This window comes from Heterodontus francisci, chromosome 9 (genome assembly GCF_036365525.1).
Source record: "Heterodontus francisci isolate sHetFra1 chromosome 9, sHetFra1.hap1, whole genome shotgun sequence".
Taxonomy (NCBI): domain Eukaryota; kingdom Metazoa; phylum Chordata; class Chondrichthyes; order Heterodontiformes; family Heterodontidae; genus Heterodontus; species Heterodontus francisci.
Window position 1 is genome coordinate 108356690 of NC_090379.1, and position 27055 is coordinate 108383744.

At 41.7% G+C, this 27055-nt stretch overlaps 1 protein-coding gene across 4 annotated transcripts in view; it reads right to left on the reverse strand.

Moving 5' to 3' along the window:
* LOC137373966 (regulator of microtubule dynamics protein 3-like) overlaps positions 1-27055 on the reverse strand; it is a 338872-nt gene continuing 311817 nt past the window's right edge. For 2 of the 4 annotated variants that reach the window (XM_068039654.1, XM_068039652.1), the window contains 3 exons: positions 16288-16341; positions 11168-11248; positions 1-7124 (listed from right to left, as the gene is read on the reverse strand). In XM_068039654.1, coding sequence (XP_067895755.1) covers positions 7065-7124; positions 11168-11248; positions 16288-16341 — 195 coding nt within the window. In that variant the 3' untranslated portion in view covers positions 1-7064. Of the gene's footprint in view, positions 7125-11167; positions 11249-16287; positions 16342-19972; positions 20688-26574; positions 26859-27055 lie in introns of those variants that run through there. The other 2 variants (XM_068039653.1, XM_068039656.1) reach the window with 2 other exon arrangements.

The following is a 27055-nucleotide window of genomic DNA, read 5'->3' on the forward strand; positions in this document are numbered from 1 at the left end:
AGTACTGCCAGTAAATAACAAAGTTTGTATATAACTGTGGATTAGGCAAAACAAAGGCAAATTAAGTGTCTCAGAAGATGTTGTGGTACCTGTTGATAAAGTAACTAATCCACACAGACTTACGTGAATAAGTCACTGAATATATTTGGGATATCTGGTTAAATGACCAGACTGTAATAAAACGAGATCTACCACACCAGTAAAGTTAAAATCATATACATTTTGGTACAAAAGATTCTGTTTTTTACCGATACATGTTAATTGGTGTTACTGTGTGCGAGAGGCAGAAGTTATTTCCATTGAGGGTGAGACAAGCAGGATACTCTCTCAGGGTATTATACAGGCGAGAGTTGTGCTTGCAGTATTTATTAAACAAGCTATGACAGCCCCTTGCTCACTAATCGAGGAGCCCATTAAACACATTTTTAGGTGTTTAGGAAACTAAAGGGTTGAATGGTTAAGATGTATAATACAAGAGAAAATCTGTTTAGAAAAATTAGGCATTTGGTATTAAGGGATGTAATTATTCTTGTTTATTAAAAAGAATAGGGAGCAGGCAGAAGCCATGATGCCATGAAATTTCCCGAGTAGATATTGGGGTATTTAGGTGCCAGTTGGTGAGGAAATTCTCTTCCTGCTTCCTCAACACATATGATATAAAAAGTTTTCTCCACCTGACCGAGAATATTCTCAATGTAGTAGCATCAGGGAGTGATGACATCATGCAAAAAGACACACACACAAAAAGCATAACATTACTTTTAAATATAATTTAAAAAAGGTCCAAACAACTTGGCTAAATATAAAATAGTCACAAAAAACATTCTTGTTTACGGTGGAATGTACAAAAAAACTTCAAGCCTTTTTAAAAAGAAAAATTTTCTCAAGATTTTATTCGGTTGAGGGGAAAGTTCCAGCCTCATCTGCAAATAAAAATGTTGTGTTTGAACTTCAGTGAGATGCAATCTCAATTTGAACATGATCTGGAGACTGGCTGAGAATATTAATAATGAACCTGTTGCTTTCCATCATCAAAGAACTAAATGTTTAATTAAAAGAAACAGAAATGTAGAGATTCTGTGCTTGAAAGAGGTGAAGTAATTCAGTAGTGTTAAATAGGAGGCGATGTGCTCACCACTGCTTTCAGATATACTTTATTTCTCAATGAATGCCGGAATCTCTCAGGTCAATTAGTATTTAGGGACAGAGTCTCACAATGATCTACACTCTGCACAGGATGATCTTCATTCAGAAAACTCTATAAACAGAGTGATTGGTTATATAGCAGTGCTTTAAAAAAAGTGCGTTACAAACTGAACAATACCAACATATTGTACTTCAGCCAATACCCACCAGACGTTCAGCCCTTGTGTTGCTCTTGTCCAGACACAACACATGTTTGGAAGGACAGTCTATAACTGTACTGCTGGGATGTGTACTGCACAATGTGTGGAAATTTCACCTCCCCCCCACACCTCCCCCCCACAATCGCTATATAAAAATCCCTGTGACAGCTCTCAATGTATTACAAAGTAGAATGTCTACAGCTTCAATTGTTAATACAGATTTCCGACAATTTAAAACTGGAAATTCAAATTGTTGGTGCTAATTTTAATTGCTGCAAAACAAAAACAAGAGACTGCTTGATGCAAACATATCGAATATAACAGTTCAGCAGATTCCATCACAACATCGATGCCACTGAATAAGTAGTGTTATCCACTGTCTCTTATGTGTATGATTAGTTCTGTTTTTTGTCAGTTAATTCGAGTTTTAGAACCCCTCTGTGTCGTAATGCAGCAGCATTACAATGACACCAGGAAATGTGTAAGATTCATGCCCTTCTAACTCAGTCAGAATCTGCCCTGCAGTCCTGGTAGCAGCAATGCATTATTTTCCCCCATACTTTGACTAATAACTGAGCTGCTTACTACCACCTCATGTGTCTAGCATTGAATAGCAGCTTCTTGTTAGATAACAGATAAAGATTAGACACTCATTAAGACAGCCTTCTCACTAATTTAATCGACTGTGACTAGTCTTTCCTTAAAATTTTATCTATTAGAATTTTCACTTTTATTTATTTTCTCCAGTTGACAAATTAACTTCTCTGAACTTGTTGAATTCTCTCCTCACCACACAGAACTCTCTAGTCTTAGGCGCACTTACATTGGAGAGTGAGATGATGTTACGTGTGGACTTGCTCTGAATTTTCCTACCCTGGTTTCTGCTTGGTCCCTTTCTCCATTAGCTCAGCTGAGAGTATGAATTCACCCTGTGGGGGACTTTGAAAGAGAATCCCTGTTGCATTAACCTCTGAGACACCATGGCAACATTTCGCTGCGCTTCAGTTTGTCAAACAATCGTAACCCCTTGTCACACCACTGGTGACTCACAGCTGACTGTTATCAGATTCACAATCCATTACAAAGAGAGAGAACTCCATATGTTTCTACACAGAAGAAGCATTTACTGAACCACACACTGACAGCTCGGCCACAGAGAGTTGGTTTGAAACACTTTGGAGCAACTATCACTTTGAGTGCATTATCAATCTACACTCCTTTGTCCAAAGAGCTGTTTCTCTTATACCATATCAGAGATAAGTGCATCTATCATCTAGAATATTAATTTATTTGCTGCACAGACACATAGCAACCACTTTGGTACGTACAAAGCTGTCAGCTGGCTTATCATATGGATAAAGGCCCCATGGTCTTTATGTTGGATATTAACTTATGACACAGTAACTTGCAACACAATATGATCCCCTTTCATGAACTACCTCCTCCCTTTCTCCTTTGATGTGGATACTCCTGATGTGTCTGTCAGTTTCTTGGGAGTGATATCCCTCAGCTGCTGACTGGGTCCTTTCTAGTTTGATGTACCATCGTGACACCAGCCCATTCAGTTCTGTACACAATCTAGATTCCACGTGTTCCGCACCTACTCCCATTAGCCAAACTTGTTTGAATAGAAAAAGTTATGTGTGAAAAATGTTTTTCTTCAAATTCTACATGGGAAAAGATGAGCGTGTTGTGGTTAGTTTGACTTTGAGTTTTGCGCCTGCTTGACTCACAACAGCCAAGCCGTCTGAACCAAGGCCAGCATTCTGGTCACTGAGGAGCAGGCACCAAGACAAATGGCAACATTTTGTGTTTTATTAAAGCTGTAAAAACTAAATCCTGATGTCTCCTTTCACAAATACCTTTCACTCTCCCCCACTTCCACATCGGTCCCAATTCTGTTGGAATAGATTCCATTCCTGGAACAATAAACTTTATGAAAAAAATCTATAGTACACACTAACCCAACTGACCCACGTGCAGTTTAGACGACAGAGCCAAGATCTATTCTTGGAAGGTTCCTGTCCTTCGAGGTAATGTTCCATGAGATCCAGTGACATTTCCTCCTGCTCTTAAAATCAATGGGGCAGTTCAATAGTTTGAACATGCACAGGACAATCATCTGATTTTCTGCTGCCGGTATGAATCTTGCCCGAGGGCCACATATTAATAGGAAACCATGAGGGCACTACCCTCAATTTTACAGTCATTAAAGGTAATGGTTGGAAAATTGTGCGCCGCGGGCCCATGGATCACAGGCGACATGGTTCCTTAGCAACATGAATTTGGGAAAAGTCCACGACAATGCCGCAGACTTGCAGGATTTCCAGTTATGCCTGAGCTCCTGGGCAGAGGAAAGGAGTTAAAAATGGAGGATCAGTGCTTCGCCCTCCTGTCCTGCAATAGCTTTTAGTTAATTAAAGTGGACCTATCTTTAGAAGCACCAACAGAGACCTAACAGCAGCTAGCTGGAGCATTAAAATAATAAAAGGGACAAGTTCGTGTTTAAAACAAAAATATAAACCACAGGAGTATACTATATATGTAAAAGTGATACCCAGTGAACTGCATAGAGGTTTGCTGCCCAGCTCATTTCCCATTATTTTCAGTGGGAAAGAATCTGAAGAGTTGTGCTATAAGTAGGATGCTAGTAGTACGTATATAATTGTACACATATTAGTACATCTCCTGCGGCCTTGCTCACAGGATGAGGAGAGGGTTTGGAGCAAATGAGCGTAGGGTTGAGGCACGGTGAGGAGCATGTGGTGCTGAATTTGAGGCTTATCTGACAGAAGGAGGCATGAGGAGAGGACACGGAACAGGGATAATGTGGATAGCTGGTCACACTCAAAGTGGAGAGTGAGTGGCTGGCAAGGGCCATAGCCTTTCCGAGAAGTAGTCCAGGAAATGAGCAATAGGGAAGTTTTGAATTCTCAGGAGAGAAAAAGGCAAATAGTGGTGGGGGTCAGAGGGTTGCAAATATGTTGTTGGGGCCTGGAGAGAAAGAAAAAAACTCGCAAATATGTAGGGTCTTTCATTTAGCTACTTGTTTTCCATGATTTGTGGGTCACTGTGTAGATTTAGGCATGGAACTGTAATTGCAGCTGAAGGGTGTTCAACATTCTTTCTCCTAGTAATTGACTGGTTTACTGTGTTCTACAGTGAATAATCAACCAACCACAAAGCTGGACATCAAAATATGTATTTTTTAAACAATATTTGTTTGATTGTTCTTCGCACTAGAAATACTACAAAAATTAGAAATCTGGGGTATATTTAACAAGAAGCTGTAATCCAAATGAGGAGTGTTTGTTTGAATGTTGTCAGAAAGTGGAAGGTGAATTGTAGGCTTCCATTGCTTCTCCAGCAACAATTATCGCATGGTAATGAGTTCAGGTGGTCTTTTTAAACTGGGTGGGCTAACAGTGCTGCCGAGCATGGAGCCGGGAGGGATGTGATGGTTAATAACATCATATAAACAGCTGTAGCTGTGAGTTAGGACTGCTGCATGCTAGGAGGAGAAATTATAATAAAGTTGCTATTTGCAGTAAATCAATGTTAAGATATTTGTGTGTTTTGGGACCACATGTGTGAGATAAATTGAACAGAGCTGAAATTCAATACGTTGGCTGGATTTTCTGATTATGTACTTTGCCTCAACCGATGAACATTTTTGGCTGCGGTCACAATATATATGAATTATTCTTTTAAAACTTAAAGTGCCTTTGTAGCATTGCAATATGTGCATGTTCTCCATTATTTCCCCATCAGGTAACAGCTGGACCAGTTACTGCTGCCGATACAGCAGCAGTAGAATTTCTCATTCAGTATAAATGCTGCTAGTGACAGTGTAGATTGACGTTGGGCCTGCTGCTGAAGCATCTTGTTGTAAGCTTGGTACCTGTGTCGTATGTAAGTTTTTAAGGGGTGGAAATGTTAGGAACTCCCTCGTCGATAGGGCTCCTACCATTTCTCCCTGTCCTTAAAAACCCCAAGTCTTATTACAAATAATTTGAGGTGGTAAATCACTTTTCAATTAAAACAATCAATGGATTCCTGACATAACAGGTGCCCGAGAAAGCCTGACCTTTGTACTTATCTGACTCTAACACGGCCTGCGGAGCAAAGCAGTTGCTCTGTGTCTGTGTAACCAGCTTAACTGCCAATATGACTCTTGCCATTGCTTGTAAATGAAAACAGTGCCTTTGGTGGGTAAAACAGCATTACTAAGCTACTCAGCACTGAGTTATTTACCAACTTGCAGGTATTATGTGACATATGCAGGTTTGAACAGCTGCAAAGTGTATTTAGTACTCGCATGTTAACTTGCTTGACGTTTTGCACAAACATCCTTCACTATGCCACATTTCAAATATACTGAAATCTTTCTCCCAGATTAAGGTAACAGGCACTGAGTATTTATCTGCTTCTCCATGGTGGAGCTGGGGCAGATGGTAGAATTATGGCATTGTATCAGTCAGTAGCAATGTACTGCACCAGTATGTTATTTTAACAAGACTGGACAGTGGTACTGAACCAGTCTTACACTTAAGTTAAATTTAGATATCGTAGCACGACATAGTGAAGGTAATGGCTTTTGCTGTGAAATGCCAGAATGCACATCTCTCTCTCCCATCTGTGCCAATTGTCTCCCTTCCGCTCCTGAAGGCATTGATTCAGGCAGTTCCATGACTGCCCCTTCCATATTCTTCTAAATGGCCAATTTTCACAAATATACTAGAGTAAGAGCTGCTGGCAGATCAAAGGCAGGGTGGCCTGATCCTGACCCTGTCTTCACCAGTTGTTCACACACGTGCACCCCTTTAGCAGTGCTCAATAGTGTAGTTATTAACGGATTTCCTCTCTGCTCAGCCCAGTGCCTTGAAGGCCAATTGTGGCATTGTCACTGCTGCTGGATCTGAGCTTTGTTAATTGCAACACAGAGCAAGAATCCTACCTGGGTCATTCTGCTATGAATGATTGTTACACATTCACTTTGCCAAATGACAACTGGGCAGGTTCTATCTCTCTCAATATTTATGCTTACATGACCTCACTGCTGAGCCAAAGGGAGCACACACCACACACACCGCTTAATAGTCATTTTGTTAGTCACAAAGGTGCACAAGCACTATAAATGGTGACAAGGTAAAAACACTGTAATAATGCAAATTCTCAAAGTCACAGAGACTTCTGAAACACCAATTCTGTGGCTCAGAAAATTGCACGCAGTATATCCTTGAAAACAGATAATGTCTTCCTTATATCTGTGTGTTTATATTATGTACACTTAACCAAATAAATTGCAGGAAACATCCTTAAAATTAGCCCACTTGGAACACTTGTTAGAAGAATGTGAATAGGAGCCATGAAAAATAAGTGTTTTTTTTTTACATAAAGGAGACAAGCCAGTCTCTTCACACGGCATAGGAAGTCTCAGCTGCCAAAGGAAAATAAAACTGTCAACTCTTTGGGATCCAATATCTATCCCCTCTAATGTAAGGGTTTGAGAAAAGAGTGGTCCCTTTGTGACTTGGAGAAAATTCTCAATGTCTGACCACCAAGCTGACATGATTTATGATATTTTGTGGTTATTCAACGACAGAATAAAATACCACAATAGCAGTAGAGGTTGGATTCAAAGTTGTTTACATAACACAAGGACATTCTGCAGTGAAACATAAACCTTCTAAGCTCCTTCTGGTTACCAGGACGTGCTTAGTTGTTTTGGCTGAAGACATTTTGCATTTCTTCCATATCCTTCTGCGCATCTGTATCCTAGATGAGGAGGAAAAACAAGACTGTGATATATGGAGACATGCAAATGTATGTGTTAGAGTAGCAGGAGACTGACTACCTTAAGGATAACTTACACGTAGCTAAGGGGCAGGAGAAAGAAAGCACAAGGCAGGTGCTTCCTCACATGGATAGGGTGGCACTTGGGAGACTTGATACCACAGAACACCTCATATCATATCAGTCATCACCCCCTTACAGGATTATAATACGAGAGGGAAAGGCTGGAAACCAAAGCCAGAGCTCCCTGGATGATGAAAGAGATAGAGAGCAAGATGAAGCAGAAAAATGGTGTATATAACAGATGACAAGTTGATAACACAAGTAAGAGCCAGGCTAAATATAGAAAGTTCAAAGGGGAAGTGGAAAAGGAAATGGGAGACAAAGAGAGAGCATGAGAAAAGTCAGGCAGCTAACATAAAAGGGAATCCAAAAGTCTTCTATGGGCATCTAAATTGTAAAAAGGTAGTAAGAGGAGGGGTGGGGCAAAATGGGGGCCAAAAAGGGGATCTATGCATGGAGGCAGAGGACATAGCTGAGGTACCAAATGAATACTTTGCATATGTCTTTACCAAGGAAGAAGATGCTGCTGAAGTTATAGTGAAAGAAGAGGTAGTTGAAGCATTGGATGGGCTAAAAATTGACACAGAGGTTGGCTGTACTTAAGGTTTATAAGTCACCAGGGCTGGATGAGATGGATCCAATAATACTGATGGAAGTAAGGGTAGAAATTGAGGAAGCACTGACCATAATCTTTCAATTCTCCTTAGATACAGGGGTGGTACCAGAGCACTGGAGAACTGCAAATGTTACACCCTTGTTCAAAAAAGAGTGTAACAATAAACTCAGCAACTACAGGGGTGGCACAGTGGTTAGCACTGCAGCCTCACAGCTCCAGGGACCCGGGTTCGGTTCTGGGTACTGCCTGTGCGGAGTTTGCAAGTTCTCCCTGTGACCGCGTGGGTTTTCGCCGGGTGCTCCGGTTTATTCCCACAGCCAAAGACTTGCAGGTGATAGGTAAATTGGCCATTGTAAATTGCCCCTAGGGTAGGCAGGTGATGGGGAATATGGGATTACTGCAGGGTTAGTATATATGGGTGGTTGTTGGTCGGCACAGACTCGGTGGGCCGAAGGGCCTGTTTCAGTGCTGTATCTCTAAATAAATAAATACAGGCCAGTCAATTTAACCTCAGTGGTGGGAAAGCTCTTAGAAAGATAATCTGGGACAAAACTAATAGTCACTTGGACAAGTGTGGATTAATTAAGGAAAGCCAGCACGGATTTGTTACAGGTAGATCATATTTAACTAAATTGACTTAATTTTTTGCTGAGGTAACAGAGAGAGGGTTGATGTGGTATACGTAACTCCCAAAAGGTGTGCCACATAACAGACTTGTCAGCAAAGCTGAAGCCTATGGAATAAAAAGGACAGTGGCAGCACGGATACAAGGTTGACTGAGTGACAGGAAACAGAGAGGAGTGTAGAATGCTTTTTTCCTGACTGGAGGAAGGTGGGGTTTCCCTGGGTCAGTACTAGGACCACTGCTTTTCTTTATATATATTAATGACCTAGGCTTGGGTGTACAGGGCACAATTTCAAAATTTGCAGATGATACAAAACTTGGAAGTATTGTGAATTGTGAGGAGCAGAGTGATAGAATTCAAGAGTTCATAGAGAGGTTGGTGGAATGGATAGACATGTGACAGATGAAATTTAATGCAGAGAAGTGTGAAGTGATACATTTTGGTAGGAAGAATGAGGAGAGGCAATATAAATTAAAGGGTACAATCCTAAAGTGGGTGGAGGAACAGAGAGACCTGGGGGTATCTGTGCACAAATCATTGAAGGTAGCAGGACAGGGCGAGAAAGTGGTTAAAAAGGCACATGGGATGCTGGGCTTTATAAACAGAGGCACAGAGTACAAAAGCAAGGAAGTTTTGCTGAAGCTTTATAAAACATTGGTTCGGCCTCAACTGTTGTATTATATCCAATTCTGGACACTGCACTTTAGGAAGGATGTGAAGGCTTTAGAGTGGGTGCAGAAAGATATATGAGAACGGTTCCAGGAATGAGGGACTTCAGTTATGTGGATAAATTGGAGAAGTTGGGGCTGTTGTCCTTGGAGGAAGGGTAGAGAACCAGAGGCCACTGAATTAAGGTTAATGGCAAAAGAATCAAAAGACAGAAGAAAAAGATTTTTATACAGTGAGTGGTTAGGATCTGGAATGCACTGCCTGAGAGTGTGGTGGAGACAGATTGAACTGTTACTTTCAAAAGGAAATGGATAACTACCTGAAGAGAAAACAAATTGTAGGGCTACTGGGAATGGGCAGTGGACTGGGACTAACTCTTGCAAAGGGCCAGCTCAGACATAGAAACATAGAAAATAGGAGCAGGAGTAGGCCATTCGGCCCTTTGAGCCTGCTTCGTCATTCATTATGATCATGGCTGATTATCCAACTCAGTAGCCTGTTCCCGCTTTCGCCCCATACCCTTTGATCCCTTTAGACCCAAGAGCTATATCTAACTCCTTCTTGAAAACATACAATGTTTTGGCCTCAACTGCTTTCTGGTAGCGAATTCCACAGGTTCACCACTCTCTGGATGAAGAAATTTCTCATCTCAGTCCTGAATGGTTTACTTATCCTTAGACTCTGACCTCTGGTTCTGGACTCCCCCACCATCGGGAACATCCTTCCTGCATCTACCCTGTCAAGTCCTGTTCGAATTTTATAGGTTTCTATGAGATCCCCCCTCACTCTTCTGAACTCCAGCAAATATAATCCGAACCAACTCAATCTCTCCTCATACGTCAGTCCCGCCATGACAAACTGAGTGGCCACGTTCTGTGCTGTAACCATTCTATGATTCGATGATAATACGGTGGATACTAGCAGCCCTTCAGTATCAGGGCACTATTTATGTGTGATTCCAGATACTGTAGCTTAGATGGTGATTTGAATATGCAGTGGGCGTGGTTGGAAAATCACAACTGAGCTGTTCTTGTCCTTTCCCATGTCTACACATGCACAATCTCCCAGCAGAAGTCACTGGATCTTGATCAGGATGAGGTACCCTGTCTGATTTTGCCTCTACCTGGAGTAGAGAAGGTTAATGAGTGATTTAATTGTGGTTTTAGTTTTTTTTTAAGGAACTGATAGGGTAGATAGAGATAAACCTTTTTGTGCTGGTGGAGGAGTCTAAGACAAGGAGACATAACTTTAAAATCAGAGCCTGGCTGTTCTAGAGAGAAGTTAGGAAACAATTCTGCACCCAAGGGTGGTAGTAGTGCAGAACTCTCTCCCATAAAAGGCAGTAATATGCTAGCTTATTTAATAATTTAAAATCTGAGATTTTGTTCTAGAGTATTTAAGAATATGAGGCAAGGCGGATGGATGGAGTTAGGATACAGATCAGCCAGGCTCGAGGGGCTAAATGGCCTCCTCATGTTTTTATTACATTAAAGGCACTATATAAATATAAGTTGTTGTTGTTCCTATGATGGTTATAGCGAACCTAATTCCCACTTGTTCTAGGTGCGATCAGCTAAGCAGGCACAGACCAAGTCTGAATGTTCCTGGTCGATATGGCTCAGTACCAAATTTTGTTCAAACCCCATTTTAAATGTAAACTTCCTTTGCTTAGGTCAATGATAAGCATCAGTCCTTAGACAGGGGAGCCTTTTTCTAGACCTCTGCCAGTGCACCTCTAGCAGAAATGACAACGTAAATCACTGCCCTGCGGGGAGGGTGGGAGGAATGATCAATATTCTTTTACAGTGGTTCAGCACAATGCAAAGTAACATTTAAGGAAAGATATGTTAAGTGTTTCAAAACTGGTTTCTACTATGGAATTTTAAAATGAAGTGCAACATTGCAAAACTGTCCAGAAAAGATTTACTATGATATTAAGATGGGCCTGTATTGGCACAGCTCATTTGTAAATAGTAACTTCTGTTCAACTCAATAACATGAAGAGTTTTTCACACTAACAGGATGCTAATCCTGCACCAAATTATTCTTACCTCTTTAGATTTGATGGGCAACTCAGATGCTAATTCCAGCCAATGTAGAGCAGTTGCGTAGCTCCCAAGATCTCTGTAGCACTGTGAATACCAGAACAGCTGAATGTAATTACATCAAGAGAAATGGACTTCTTGATGAATGTGAGGCCTAAAATGCAGCTTGTATTTATTTAGATACCTACAAATCTTAAGGGCATTGAAAAGTGACCGAATAAGGCAGACATCGTAGTATGAAAAAAAGAAAAAGAATGCTGGAATTGAATCAGAAAATGTTGGAAATATACAACAGGCTAGTCAGCATATGTAGACAGTACATACAGGTTTGGGGTGTGCAACCTTCAGCAGATGAAGGGTGAATACACATAAAATGCCATAACCTATCTTTTCTCTTTTGGATGCTGCCTGTCCTGCTGTGCATTTCCAGCATTTTCTGTTTTTATTTTTGACAAAAGTGAATTTGCTTTTACCTCAGTAGAAACTTTTAATAATAGCATGTAAAATTAAGTTAGCTACTTGATAAACTGTGATGGGGAAATGATCAATTCACAGTAAGGGTCTTTATCTAAGGAAGAGAATACGCTATGCATTTCCAAACCAACAATACGCAACTGAATATTCTAGGCTTTCTCTGTGTCACCCGAGTTGAGAAACAGGGCAGCCAAAAATGCCATTAATTATGCTTGCTCTCCAGGCTTATTTTCTCCACTGATTTCAGTCATGTACACACGTTCCTTATATTATCCCTTGCGAACACCAGCAATTCCCATTTCCGGCACCATTTGGACCATCTCACTGGTTCGCAGTCTTCGGAAACAAAATGATTGTATCTGTTGTAGCTTTGGCTGGCTAGCTTTTCGTGGGAAACTAGTGCACTGAAATTTCCAGACCAGCTTTTCTATACTGGTCTGTGGCCCAAACACAAGGCTAACTGAATTCATTTTAGGAATACATATATGAGATGAGCTGTTATGTGGCTGGACAATAAATGCTGCCCTAGCCAGTAATGCCCACATCCCACGAACAAATAAAATAAGTCTCACTGCTACGACTGACCAACACTGCATTCTTTGAAGTGCAGATAAATCATAGTACCTTCAATATATTACTGTACTAAAACTTCTCTTTGATTCAGAACCTTCTCTTTTTTCTCTAGCTCAAGAAATTATTTAGGCTACCATGCATCTTTTAGACAGGGTTGTTGACAGCCCAGCCTAGCCTGATCCAGTATTTGCCCATTATCCACACTTACCCACTTTCCAGAAGGGGTCACTGAATAAAAAGAACTTGCACCTTAAGGTCATTCGAAAGTGCTTCACAGCCAATTAAGTACTTTTGAAGTGGAATCACCATTGTAATGTAAGGAAACACAGAAGGCAATTTTCACACAGATAAATAACCAGATAGTCTGTTTGGGTGATGCTTATTGAGGGATAAATGTTGGCCAGGACACTCGGATAATTCCTCCATCCTTCTTCAAATGTTGCCGTGGGATTGTTTAGGGCAGGTGGGGTCTTGATCTAACAGCTCATCTGAAAGACAGCACCTCCAACAATGCAACATTTCCTCAGGACTGCATTGGAGTGTCAGTCTGGATTTTGTGTTCAAATTCCTGGAATGAGACTTCAACCCACTACATTATAATTCAGAGGTGCAAGTGCTACCATTATGCCACAACTGATAAATTGTAGTGTGCTAACTTGGTGGAATCCTGGCAGAAACAGTTTCTGTCCCACTTTCTAGTTTCCCATCCAGGGTGACTGCCGTATTTAAGCTTTAGCCCAGGTCAGATTTTTGGTTGATCAGTAATAAGGAGGTAGAGAGGTCAGTACTTTAGTCTAAGACAGGGGTGGGCAAACTTTTCGGCCTGAGGGCCACATCTGGGTATGGAAATTGTATGGAGTGCCATAAGCCTCACAGTATATTTTAAAAGAGGTGCTACCAAATATATCTGTAACCTGTTCCACATCTGTTCGGGAACACATTCCTAATTTTCAATTTTCTCAAAACACAAAATCCTAAAAGCACACACTCTTCACTTTCTATTACATTCATCACCCTTCTTTTAAAAATCTAAACCTTAGCTGCACCTCTGGCAGGAACAGAATATGTTTTTTTAACTCTAATTTAAGTAAGTGCATAAATAACTAATTACAGAGATGCCCATCTCAAAACGTTAAATAAATCTTTGATGGTTCCCAGAGCATCATTTAATCACATGACAGCCAAAACAGTATTTGACATTCTGATCTAATCAGCTATTTGAATTTATGGGTACTTAAAATCTGTTTGCCGAGAAGGGTTCATTTGAATTTTGGAAAATGCTGGCAAACATTTCATATTGCTATACTACAGTATTTATAAATAGACCTCCAACAATGTCAATTTAAGCATAATTTTTCATGCCGATTGGATTTTTTGACTTATTCATGATGTTTACAACATTTTAGAAAATGATTGCACATCAAATTGAAGTTGAAAAAAAAAGTCACATTACCTTACAAATAGACCCCAATTTCCATCATCCAGCAGAGACAGGTTTTGATTTTTGAGGCCTAAAAATTGGATGCCTGTAAACCCTTGCCTTCCCTAAGTAATCCCTAATTAGATCAGAATAAATTATTATATAATGCAGACCATCACACCCTGTCCAGCCCTCAATCACCTCCAGGTCAACAATATATCCTTCCCTTGGGCCACTGGTCTCCATAAACTGCACCAAGTCAGCAGAAATCAGAAAGTTTACTTACATTGTGCTGCTCTCAGTGCTTCTCGACGTGTGCTCCCCCCGCACATGGCAGCTGCACTCCTCGAGAAACGCCTTGCTAAATTAACCACAAGACCCACTGAAAAGCCAGGTCAGAATCAAGCACATCATTATCCTGTGACCTTGGAAGCCATACAAGAAGTATTGAAGGACATATTATAATGGATTTTGGTGAACTTATGCCCTCTGCCAATTCCTATTAAGTTAACCATGAGGAGGTCTAATAGAGCAGCACAAGGCAACTACCCAGGTAGATATCCCCTTTTCCTTCTACACCCCAATGAGTAAAACTCCTCTTTCCATGAGCTAGGGCTAGAGGTCAATAAAGATGATCTTATAATCATTGACACCATGACCTCAACAGCTCCTTCATATCTGCCTTTTTCTTATCTTTCACTTGTGCCAGTCTACCTTTGCATCCTAAAGTCCAAACAACAGACTTGAATCCATCAGCATGACTGCTCTCATCAACCACACCTGGCTGGACTGTCAAATATCATTGAGGGCTTACTGCTTACTTACATTATGCTGCTCCCAGTGTTCCTCCACAAACATACCCCTCCTCTCACATGGCGGCCGCACTCCTTGAGAAGTACCCGCCTCCGGCCACTGATCAATGGCTAACCGACTTGAAACTACTTCCTGTGGTTGCTGAATTCCTTGGCACGGCTGCGGGCTGTATCCAAGGTTCCTGCAGACTGGATGTGGCCCAAGGGCTGTAGTTTGCCCCACCCCGATTTAGGAGAACTCTTCTGCCCTTCTTCAAATAGTACCATGGGATCTTTTGTGTCTACCTGTTAGGGCAGGAGGGGCCTTGGTTTAACATTTCATTTCAACCTCAGCACCTCCCTCAGTATTGCACTGAAGCATCAGCCCAGGTTACATATTCTTGAGGTGGGACTTGAACCCGTGCCCTCTGACTCAGGGATGAATGGGTTATCACTGAACCAAAGTTGGCACTTGGCGATCAGGAGTGACAACTCCACGACCTGGGGTGATGAGACCAGTGCAGTTCCCCCACCACTATCTTATAGCAACAAGGCTATCTTTTGAAGAACAATTAAACTCAGGCAACAAAGACATTAGTTTCACTGTATTACAGTATAATATTTGCCTTCAAGTAGCTACTGCAGAGCTGTTTATAATTGTGTAAAGAAAAGTAATGGGATGGAGCATGTGCAGTAACAGGCAATTCAGAATTGTGGTATGTCCCATGTGTACAAGCCAATATCATACACAATCAAAAAACTTTCATGGCTCAGAGTACCTTACCAAATCTCAAAAAGATAGATCATGTATCAAGAGAATTCTGCAATGAGATAATTCAGTACAGAATGGAGATTGAAGCTGGGACCTTCCTCCAGTGCAGTACTGAAGGAGTGCTGCATTGTCAGAGATGCTGTCTTTCAGATGAGACTTTAAATCGAGACCCTGTCTGCCCTCTGAGGTGTATGTAAAAGATCCCAGGGAGCTATTTTGAAGAGGAGCAGGGGAGAAATCCCCAGTGTCGTGGGCAATATGTATCCCTCAATCAACAGTACAGAAACTGATGATCTGGTCATTATCCCACTGCTGTTTGTGGGAGCTTGCTGTGCACAAATTGGCTGCAGTGTTTCCTATATTACAACAGTAACTACACTTCAAAAGAACTTAATTGGCTATAAAGCACTTCGAGATGTCTGGTAGTGATGACAGGTCCGACATAAATGCAAGTCTTTCTTTTCTTTATTAGTTCATTGCCGTTTGTGGGACCTTGCTTGGGTGCTAATGGCTGCCAAGTTTCCTATATTACAACAGTGATGACACTTGGTCTATATGTCTCCAATGCAGAAGGACTGAAGATGCATTTGATATTGATGTGATATTGAAGTGAGAGAGCTCAGGAACAACTATAGCTCCTGCGGGAGAAAAAAGCCATCATGGAAATTTAGAAAGGTAGTGGAAAGGAGAGGACAGGATGACCTCCCACAGGCATTTCTGCTAATAGCACTCCTGTAAAACGAGACAGGTAAGGACACCATGGTTAGCTTTTCTTCTTTCCCACAAATGTAGAATAATGAAACAGAGACGACCTGGTATATACATTTCATAAAAACTCTAATGATAATCAACACCTTGTTGAGAAACTACTGCTGTAACCAGAATAGGACCACAAAACTTCTATCATCATTGTTAATACGGTGTAATTCCTGACAGCCCTCTGTCAGGTACTTTTATTTGCTTTACTTTGGACACATTTGTATTTACCCAGCTTTACCAGAGAGTGCTGTAATTTTATGCTTTAGTCAGCTGGCACCCCAAAACTCCGAGGGTTACCGACTGGCAACTTTACCCAAGATAGTGATGGCTAGAGTACCTTTGCAATGTAGACTGAGTTGGATTTGGAGTATCCTGGCTGCAATTCTTCAGCCTGTAAAATAGATGGTAAGAATAACAACATTTGTTTATTTACAGTGGCTGGTCTTATCTGGATTAGAACTATAACTTCTTCCTGGTAATGAATTTAAGCTCGCTAAAATGAAATATGTCAGAAGGGAATGTCGTTTTTTGCACCATGTATGAACATCAAGTAATCCCAGGACAAGAATTGCGTGAGTAATAAGTAGATGATCTTGAAATAATATTCTTTAACCCCACTCTCAGAAGAGCACCAATGGACACTTTTAATTTCCCCTTTGGCCTCTGAATTAAGGATAGTTTTGTACGACAGACCTATTCCCATTAGCAGACTTCCCAAACTCATTTCAATGTTGATACTTGCAGCTTACTGGGAAATGAAACTTTTATCTGGTTGGTCTGGCATGGATTAACATTCCTGTGCACTCCAGTCCCCTTGAGATAAAAGCTAACATTAGCCTTTTTGATTGCATTTTGCATTAAATTATTTATGTATTTGGATTCCTAAATCTCTCAGCTCCTCTACAGTTCCTAGTATCTTACTTTTTTTTTATTAGAACATTACAGCGCAGTACAGGCCCTTCGGCCCTCGATGTTGCGCCGACCTGTGAAACCATCTGACCTACACTATTCCATTTTCATCCATATGTCTATCCAATGACCACTTAAATTCCCTTAAAGTTGGCGAGTCTACTACTGCTGCAGGCAGGGCGTTCCACGCCCCTACTACTCTCTGAGTAAAGAAACTACCTCTGACATCTGTCCTATATCTATCACCCCTCAACTTAAAGCTATGTCCCCTCGTGTTTGCCATCACCATCCGAGGAAAAAGACTCTCACTATCCACCCTATCTAACCCTCTGATTATCTTATATGTCTCTATTAAGTCACCTCTCTTCCTCCTTCTCTCCAACGAAAACAACCTCAAGTCCCTCAGCCTTTCCTCGTAAGACCTTCCCTCCATACCAGGCAACATCCTAGTAAATCTCCTCTGCACCCTTTCCAAAGCTTCCACATCCTTCCTATAATGCGGTGACCAGAACTGCACGCAATACTCCAGGTGCGGTCTCACCAGAGTTTTGTACAGCTGCAGCATGACCTCGTGGCTCCGAAACTCGATCCCCCTACTAATAAAAGCTAACACACCATATGCCTTCTTAACAGCCCTATTAATCTGGGTAGCAACTTTCAGGGATTTATGTACCTGGACACCAAGATCTCTCTGTTCATCTACACTACCAAGAATCTTCCCATTAGCCCAGTACTCTGCATTCCTGTTACTCCTTCCAAAGTGAATCACCCCACACTTTTCCGCATTAAACTCCATTTGCCATCTCTCAGCCCAGCTCTGCAGCCTATCTATGTCCCTCTGTACCCTACAACATCCTTCGGCACTATCCACAACACCACCGACCTTAGTGTCATCCGCAAATTTACTAACCCACCCTTCTACACCCTCTTCCAGGCCATTTATAAAAATGACAAACAGCAGTGGCCCCAAAACAGATCCTTGCGGTACCCCACTAGTAACTAAACTCCAGGATGAACATTTGCCATCAACCACCACCCTCTGTCTTCTTTCAGCTAGCCAATCTCTGATCCAAAGCTCTAAATCACCTTCAACCCCATACTTCCGTATTTTCTGCAATAGCCTACCGTGGGGAACCTTATCAAACACCTTACTGAAATCCATATACACCACATCCACGGCTTTACCCTCATCCACCTGTTTGGTCACCTTCTCGAAAAACTCTATAAGGTTTGTGAGGCACGACCTACCCTTCACAAAACCGTGCTGACTATCGCTAATGAACTTATTCTTTTCAAGATGATTATAAATCCTGTCTCTTATAACCTTTTCCAACATTTTACCCACAACCGAAGTAAGGCTCACAGGTCTATAATTACCAGGGCTGTCTCTACTCCCCTTCTTGAACAAGGGGACAACATTTGCTACCCTCCAGTCTTCCAGCACTATTCCTGTCGACAATGACGACATAAAGATCAAGGACAAAGGCTCTGCAATCTCCTCCCTGGCTTCCCAGAGAATCCTAGGATAAATCCCATCTGGCCCAGGGGACTTATCTATTTTCACACTTTCCAAAATTGCTAACACCTCCTCCTTGTGAACCTCAATCCCATCTAGCCTAGTAGTCTGAATCTCAGTATTCTCCTCGACAACATTTTCTTTCTCTACTGTAAATACTGACGAAAAATATTCATTTAACGCTTCCCCTATCTCCTCTGATTCCACACACAACTTCCCACTACTATCCTTGATTGGCCCTAATCTAACTCTAGTCATTCTTTTATTCCTGATATACCTATAGAAAGCCTTAAGGTTTTCCCTGATCCTATCCGCCAATGACTTCTCGTGTCCTCTCCTTGCTCTTCTTAGCTCTCCCTTTAGATCCTTCCTGGCTAGCTTGTAACTCTCAAGCGCCCTAACTGAGCCTTCACGTCTCATCCTAACATCTTCTTCTTCCTCTTGACAAGCACTTCAACTTCTTTAGTAAACCACGGCTCCCTCGCTCGACAACTTCCTCCCTGCCTGTCAGGTACATACTTATCAAGGACACGCAGTAGCTGCTCCTTGAATAAGCTCCACATCTTGATTGTTCTCATCCCCTGCAGTTTCCTTCCCCATCCTATGCATCCTAAATCTTGCCTAATCGCATCATAATTTCCTTACCCCCAGCTATAATTCTTGCCCTGCGGTATATACCTGTCCCTGCCCATCGCTAAGGTAAACCTAACCGAATTGTGATCACTATCACCAAAGTGCTCACCTACATCTAAATCTAACACCTGGCCGGGTTCATTACCCAGTACCAAATCCAATGTGGCATTGCCCCTGGTTGGCCTGTCTACATACTGTGTCAGAAAACCCTCCTGCGCACACTGGACAAAAACTGACCCATCTAAAGTACTCGAACTATAGTATTTCCAGTCAATATTTGGAAAGTTAAAGTCCCCCATAACAACTACCCTGTTACTCTCGCCCCTGTCGAGAATCATCTTCGCTATCCTTTCCTCTACATCTCTGGAACTATTCGGAGGTCTATAAAAGACTCCCAACAGGGTGACCTCACCTCTCCTGTTTCTAACCTCGGCCCATACTACCTCAGTAGACGAGTCCTCAAACGTCCTTTCTGTCGCTGTAATACTCTCCTTGATTAACAATGTCACACCCCCCCCCTCTTTTACCATCTTCTCTGTTCTTACTGAAACATCTAAATCCCAGAACCTGCAACATCCATTCCTGCCCCTGCTCTACCCATGCTCCTGGCGTTACCATTTAGAAAATTATCCAATTCATCTCTCTTTGGTCCAAAGTGGATGACTTCAAATTTGCCCACATTAAATTCCATCTACTACAGTTTTGCCCACTCACTTAATCTATTCATGTCCCTTTTCAACTTTTAGGACTGAAGCAGGAGGAGTGCACTATTTATTCTACTCCCACTTCTCCATAGGTCATATATTTAAATTTTCACACTTACCAATACAGTCAATCATATACTCTATTTTTCTCAGAATAAAACACACTAACCAAGTTTCTTGAATAAACAACAAAATTATCAGTTTATTATAAAACAAGTTTTAACATGTAATGAAGTAAAGCATAAACACACATGAAATATTCCAGATCCCTTTTTGCCTTAGCCCCTCAAACAACCACATTCACCAGTTAACCAGAAAAATAAAACGGATTATTGTTTAGAGCTGTTACAGACAAAAAAACACTTGGCCTGAATACTTGCTCATTCTTGAAGAAACAGCAAATGAGATATGTTGTGTTCCAAAACTGGCATACAGTCTGGCCTCCGAGTATATGTAGATAGGTCACTGGGATCTTTTAGAACAGTTCTTTTCAGGTAGCGTTGAGAATTAATTTAGCAGGCTTTTCTTCAAAGACAGGAGACGAGATGAGTTGATACAGTGGACTTCTCATGGTCTTTTAGAGAGGTGCTGGAAAGCTGAGCTGGGTTGTGGTCTTCTCTCCTACCTTGGGAATTCTCTTCTCTCCTTCTTCTGCAGGCTTTTTGAAGAGATAGAAAGGGCTCAGCTGAGCTGGGGTTCTGTCCTTCTGTTCTATTTGTTAAAACTCCAGCCCCTTTTAAACAGTTCATTCCCAACTCCAAACAATTCAAAAGTGAAGCCAAAAACAGAAAGTCCACCTTCTGACCTGTCACTTCTCTGCACACATCTTCCCCCAGTTACCAGGTTTCTGATCTATTTTAAACTTGAGTCATGTGACAACCAGTAAATGTTATCAAACAAATCCTTTCAGTGTCCTCTTGATGACCCTCTTGGAAAAAAACTGGTCCAACATTTCTTCAGTTTGATAATGAATTCCTGAAAAAATACATTTAACAAAAAGAGAAGCACTTTCAGAACACAACCTTCTGCTGCCAGCTTGCACTACTTCCTGTCCCTCCTAATTTACTGTCATCTGAAAACTTGGATAAATATGCTTAAAAGTTGAGGTTCCTGAACAGAACCCTCGGGAACACTATGTGTCACATGCTGCCAATCTGATTACATACTCTTTCTCCTCACTCTCTGTCTCCTATCTCCCAGCCAATTTCCAATCCAAGCCAAAAGGCTAACTCCATATTCCAATTGCCAAAAACCTTTTGGGTGGAACCTTATCGAATGCCTAGGGAGGTCCATATAGATAACATTGAGAACATAGATAACATTCATAGACACTCCTTGTCTATCTTAATAGTGACCTCCTCAAAAAACCCAACTAGATTAATCAGATATTACTTATGCTATGAAATTTCCATTTTTTGTTAAAACTTGAGAATCTATATTTAAAAAAAAAAACGGAAAAGTATTTCAGTGGACATTGAAACATCTGGAGATAGCTGAAATTTATGGATGCTTTTAAAAAAGAAAAGCAAGGTCAACAGAGGTTCCTGGTTTTGACCAGTAAACAAATACTGGAAACCAGATAATTTCAAGGAATTTCAAGGAAACCAGCAGGGGGTTTGACCTAAGAGCTACCCTTTGTTGTGACAAGGAGTGATTTATGGTGGCCATGTGACTTGTTTCTGGAAAATTTTAGCTTCATTTTGAACTTTAAAATCCAGTGGGTTTGGACAAAAGCAGGCAACTGGAATTTGAGATGGACCTGCCAGAAGATCAGAAGAACCAAACAAGTATTACGTCTCTGTAAAGAATCTTTGCTCTTGAAAAGCAAAAGCTTGTATGAAGTGGTACTATTGCTTCCTGTGTTTTTGAAGAAACACTGAATTTGCAGAAATCTTGCATCTTTGAAAAGACATTTGCATCGAATGTGAGAACTGACACCTGTTGCTACACCCCTGACGGAAGACCTATGTGAAGTCCTCTACAGTTGAATTTCTTTGAAGTCAACCCAATGGAGACTGTTAATTAACCTCGCCTAGAATGACTTTGAGTGGCATCCAACTATTCGACTTTGGGACACCTTACCAAACCAAAGAACTTCCTTCCAGATCATTGCAGTCTAAGTTTTTTTTTATGCCTTTTATTCCTTTGAAACAGCTGTAAACAAAAATCCCTTTTTTCCCTGTTAACTGGTTTTTGGATGCATGTGCGTGTGTGTATGTGGGCTAGGGAAAAAAATAAGGAGCTTTAATATCTCAATTCATATATATATTTACTCAATTATTGGTTAAGACTTGATTTTATAATAAACGGATAATTTGGTTGTTCATTAAAAAAACTGGTTGGTGTGCTTTATTCTGGGGGCAAATAGAGTCTCTAATTGGCTGTTTCGGGAAGTGGGAAAATTTATTGATTATGCTGTGACCTGTGGGGACCTAACAAAATTTATTTTGTTTCTGTTCTTTGCTGGTATTTGATGATGTTCCTCTACTGTGAAAATAGATATAAGGTAATCATTTAATAAATTTTATTATCTATTCCAGCATCACCCGGGTCTCTCTTTAATGGGCTCATATCTCCCTTAGCCACTGTCTTAATATTATATAGCTGCAGCATTGTAGCTCTCAAGAACACATGAATTAGGAGGAGGAATACACCATTCGGCCCCTCGAGCACGCTCCACCATTCGATAAGATCATGGCTGATCTGATTGTGGCCTCAACTCCACTTTCCTGTTTGCCCCCCCATAACCCTTGAATTCCTTGTTGATCTAACTCAGCCGTGAATATATTCAATGACCCAGCCTCTAATGCTCTCTGAGGAAGAGAATTCCACAGACTAACTACCCTCTGACAGAAAAAATTCTCATCTCTGTCTTAAATGGGAGCCCCCTAATTTTTAAACTGTGTCCCCTAGTTCTAGACTCCCCGACAAGAGAAAACATCTCTCAGCTCATCCACCCTGTTAGGTCCCCTCAGGATCTTATATGTTTCAATGAGAACCTCTCATTCTTGTAAACTCCAATTGGTATAGGCCCAATCTGTTGAACCTTTCTTCAGAAGACAACCTCATCATCCCAGGAATCAGTTGAGTGAACCTTCTCTGAACTGCTTCTAATGCAATTATACCCAGGGGTCGGCAATGTGTCCACACACGGACAACAGTGTCCGTGGTAAAAGATTTTGAGGTCCATGCCTGGTAATTTCAGGGATGAGAAATTTCCCATTGATTTCTTCTTTCCCCAGGCCGGCTTTAAAAAAAATCGCAGCCATCAGTTTCATAGCTGTCAGTGCTTCCGAACTCCGGAAAAGTTCGTGGTTTTCTGCAGGCTTTTTAAAAAAATCAGAACCCACCGTAAGCATTGGCACTGCATACTATTTTGTTTGCTAGCTAGCTAATACAGTTATGGTGCTCTCCACTGATGTTTATACGCGTAGCTACTTTCTTTACAGGGAGAAATGTGTTTTAACTTGGATTGTGTTTTGATCGCATTAGATTGGCTATACACTTTATTTTATTTATTTATTTAGAGATACAGCACTGAAACAGGCTCTTCGGCCCACCGAGTCTGTGCCGACCATCAACCACCCATTTATACTAATCCTACGTTAATCCCATATTCCTACCACATCCCCACCTTCGCTCAAATCCCCTACCACCTACCTATACTCGGGGCAATTTATAATGGCCAATTTACCTATCAACCTGCAAGTCTTTGGCTGTGGGAGGAAACCGGAGCACCCGGCGAAAACCCACACGGTCACAGAGAGAACTTGCAAACTCCGCACAGGCAGTACCCAGAATCGAACCCGGGTTGCTGGAGCTGTGAGGCTGCGGTGCTAACCACTGCACCACTGTGCCGCCCATATATGAGGCTTAATTGCCCCCGTGTCCGTGGCTGCGTCAATAATTTTGTCAAATGTCCGTGGTACAACATCCCTGATTATATCCTTTCTAAAATAAGGAGTAAAGTACTCCAAATGGGGTCTAAGGCCCTGCAGAGCTCTCACAACACTTCCCTACCTTTATACTTGATTCCCCTTGCAATAAACACCAACATTCCATTTGCATTCCTAATCACTTGCTGTACCTGTATACTAACTTTTTGTGATTCATATACCAGGACACCCAGATCCCTCTGTACTGTAGAGTTCTGCAGTCTCTCTCCATTTAATTAATATACTGCTTTTCTATTCTTCCTGCCAAGGTGCACAAGTTCACATTTTCCCACATTATACTCCATCTGCCAAATTTTTGCCCACTCACTTAACCTATCTAGATCCCTTTGTAGATGCTTTATGTCCTCTTGACAGCTTACTTTCCTACCTATCCTGGTGTCATCAGCAAATTTAGCTATCATACATATGGTCCCTTCATCCAAGTTATTGATATAGATTGTAAATAGTTGAAGCCCCAGCACTGATCCCTATGGCACTCCACTAGAAACGCCTGCCAACCTGAAAAAGACCCATTTATCTCTACTCTCTGCTTTGTGTTAGCTAACCAATCCTCTATCTATGCTAATATGTTACCCCCTACACCATGAGCACTTATTTTGTGTAGTAACCTTTAATGTGGCATCTTTTTGAATGCCTTTTGGAAATCCAAGTATACCACATCTACAAATTCCCCTTTATCCACCTTGCTTGTTACTTCCTCAAAGAATTCTAATTAATCAGTCAAACACGATTTCCCTTTCACAAAACCATGTTGGCTCTGTCTGATTGTATTATGATTTTTAAGTGTCATGCTATTACCTCATTAATAATGGATTGTAGCATCTTTCCTATGACAGATGTGAGGCTAACTGGCCAATAGTTTCCTGCTTTCTGTCTCCCTACTTTCTTGAATAAAGGTGCTACATTTGCGATCTTCCAATCTGCTGGGACCTTTCCAGAAACTAGGGAATTTTGGAAGATCACAACCTATGCATCTACGATCTCTGCAGCCCCCATTATTAAGATCCTAGGATGCAAGCCAACAGGTCCAGGGGACATATCAGCCTTTAGTTCTAATAGTTTTTCCTGGTGATTGTGATCGTTTTAAGTTCCTCCCTCCCTTTTACCTCTAGATTTTCAAGTATTCTTGGTTTTTTTGTGACTTCAACAAAATACCTGTTCAACACTTCCACCTTTCTTTATTTCCCATTGTTAATTCCCCAGTCGACCCTCTAAGGGACCAACGCTCATTTACTCTTTTCCTTTATAAATATTTACAGAAGCTCTTACTATCTTTTTATATTTCTCGCTAGCTTTCTCTCATACTCTAATTTCTCACCCATTTTTTTTTTTTTAAGTCATTCTTTGCTGGTTTCTGAAATCTGTCCAATCTTCTGACCTACAGTATCTTTTCAGTATTGTACGCTTTTTCTTTCAATTTGATATTCTCCTTAACTTCCTTAATTATCCATGGATGGTGCATCCTTCTCATAGAATCTTTCTTTCTCACTGGAATACATTTTTGATGAGAGTTATGAAATATCTCCTTAAATGTTTACCACTGCTTCTCTGTTGTCCTACCTTTTAATCTATTTTCCCAGTTTGCTTTAACCAACTCTGTCCTCATACCTTTGTAATTGCCTTTATTTACAATTAAGACACTAGTCTTAGACCCACACTTCTCACCCTCAAATTGAATGTGAAATTCTATCATTTTATGATCGCTGTTGCCTAGAGGTTCCTTTACTATGAGGTCATTAATTAATCCTGTCTCATTGCACATTACCAAGTCTAAAATAGTCTGCTCCCTGGTTGGCACTAAAATGTACTGCTCTAAGAAACTGCACCAAATACACTCTATGAACTCATGTGTTTAGATTAGAGATACAGCACTGAAACAGGCCCTTCGGCCCACCGAGTCTGTGCCGAACATCAACCACCCATTTATACTAATCCTACACTAATCCCATATTCCTACCAAACATCCCCACCTATCCCTATATTTCCCTACCACCTACCTATACTAGTGACAATTTATAATGGCCAATTTACCTATCAACCTGCAAGTCTTTTGGCTTGTGGGAGGAAACCGGAGCACCCGGAGGAAACCCACGCAGACACAGGGAGAACTTGCAAACTCCACACAGGCAGTACCCGGAATCGAACCCGGGTCCCTGGAGCTGTGAGGCTGCGGTGCTAACCACTGCGCCACTGTGCCGCCCTCCAGGCTACCTTTGCCAATCTGATTCGTCCAACCTATATGAAGATTAAAATCAGCCATGATTATTGTAGTACCTTTCTTACAAGCCCCCATTATTTCTTCCTGTACCCTCTGTCCTACAGTGTAGCTACTGTTAGGGGGCCTATAAACTACTCCCACAAGTGACTTCTTATCTTTGCTATTTCTTATCTCTACCCTAAGCTCATCTCTCACTCCTGTACTACTGTCATTCTTAATTAACAGAACTACCCCACCACCTTTTCCTCGCTTCCTGCAATGGGATAGCTTCCAGTCACAGTTCGGCTGATGGGGAAGTTTCCCAGTAGCGGGAAGGAGGTGGGTCAGGGTGCAGATTGGCTGCCCACTCTATGGAAGTAGGGAGTCGATTTGAAAAATTAAGGCCCCTATTACGGGCCATTAAGTGGGTTTGCCCGAATTGTGGCAGAGGCAGGGCGGCTCCCTTGGTGTGCTGAGAGGCCACAGTTTCATGCAGGCAGACTTCCTGTAGCAGCTTGGGGGTGGAGGGGAGGGGTGTTGGTGGCAGGTCATTGGAACTGGAGGCTCCACAGCTGAAAGCGGGGGCTGTGGGCGGAAATGGCAGCCAATTTGGCCCAATGACCCCCCTCCCCCCCCCCCGGAGGGGTTTCCCCTCTGATCAGCGGGGCCTTTTGCCCTCGGCCATCCTAAATTTATTATTGCTACTTACCTGTCCAAGGACGAGGTGCCCTTGAGGTCTCCGACTTGTCTCAGAACCACCCACCTCTCCCAGAAAGGCTGACAAGGCTTCAGAGCTGCCAGCCCTCTGATTGGCCCGGCAGCATTAGAAGCCTGCCTGCTGGATGGTGAATACGGAGGCAGCCAGTTAGGAGGTCACCTCTTGGAAAGTTGCCGAGCTGATCCTGCTGTCGACAAGTGCGGGCTTGGGACTCCCATTTGGTCCTGACGTCAGTGTCCCAAAGCCCGCAGTAAAATTCAGCCCACTGTTACAGCCTAGAAAGGGATGATGTGATTGAGGGTTCAAAACAGAATCTATTCAGTCACAACTTAAGAAATAATGGGAACTGTTACGCTGCTGCCTGTACACTATAGAACACTAAATACTGGGAAGGATATGGAGCAGCAAATCTGCATACAGATTTCAGAAGATATAAAAACAATAAATTAATCATAATGTTGGGGGGGGGGGG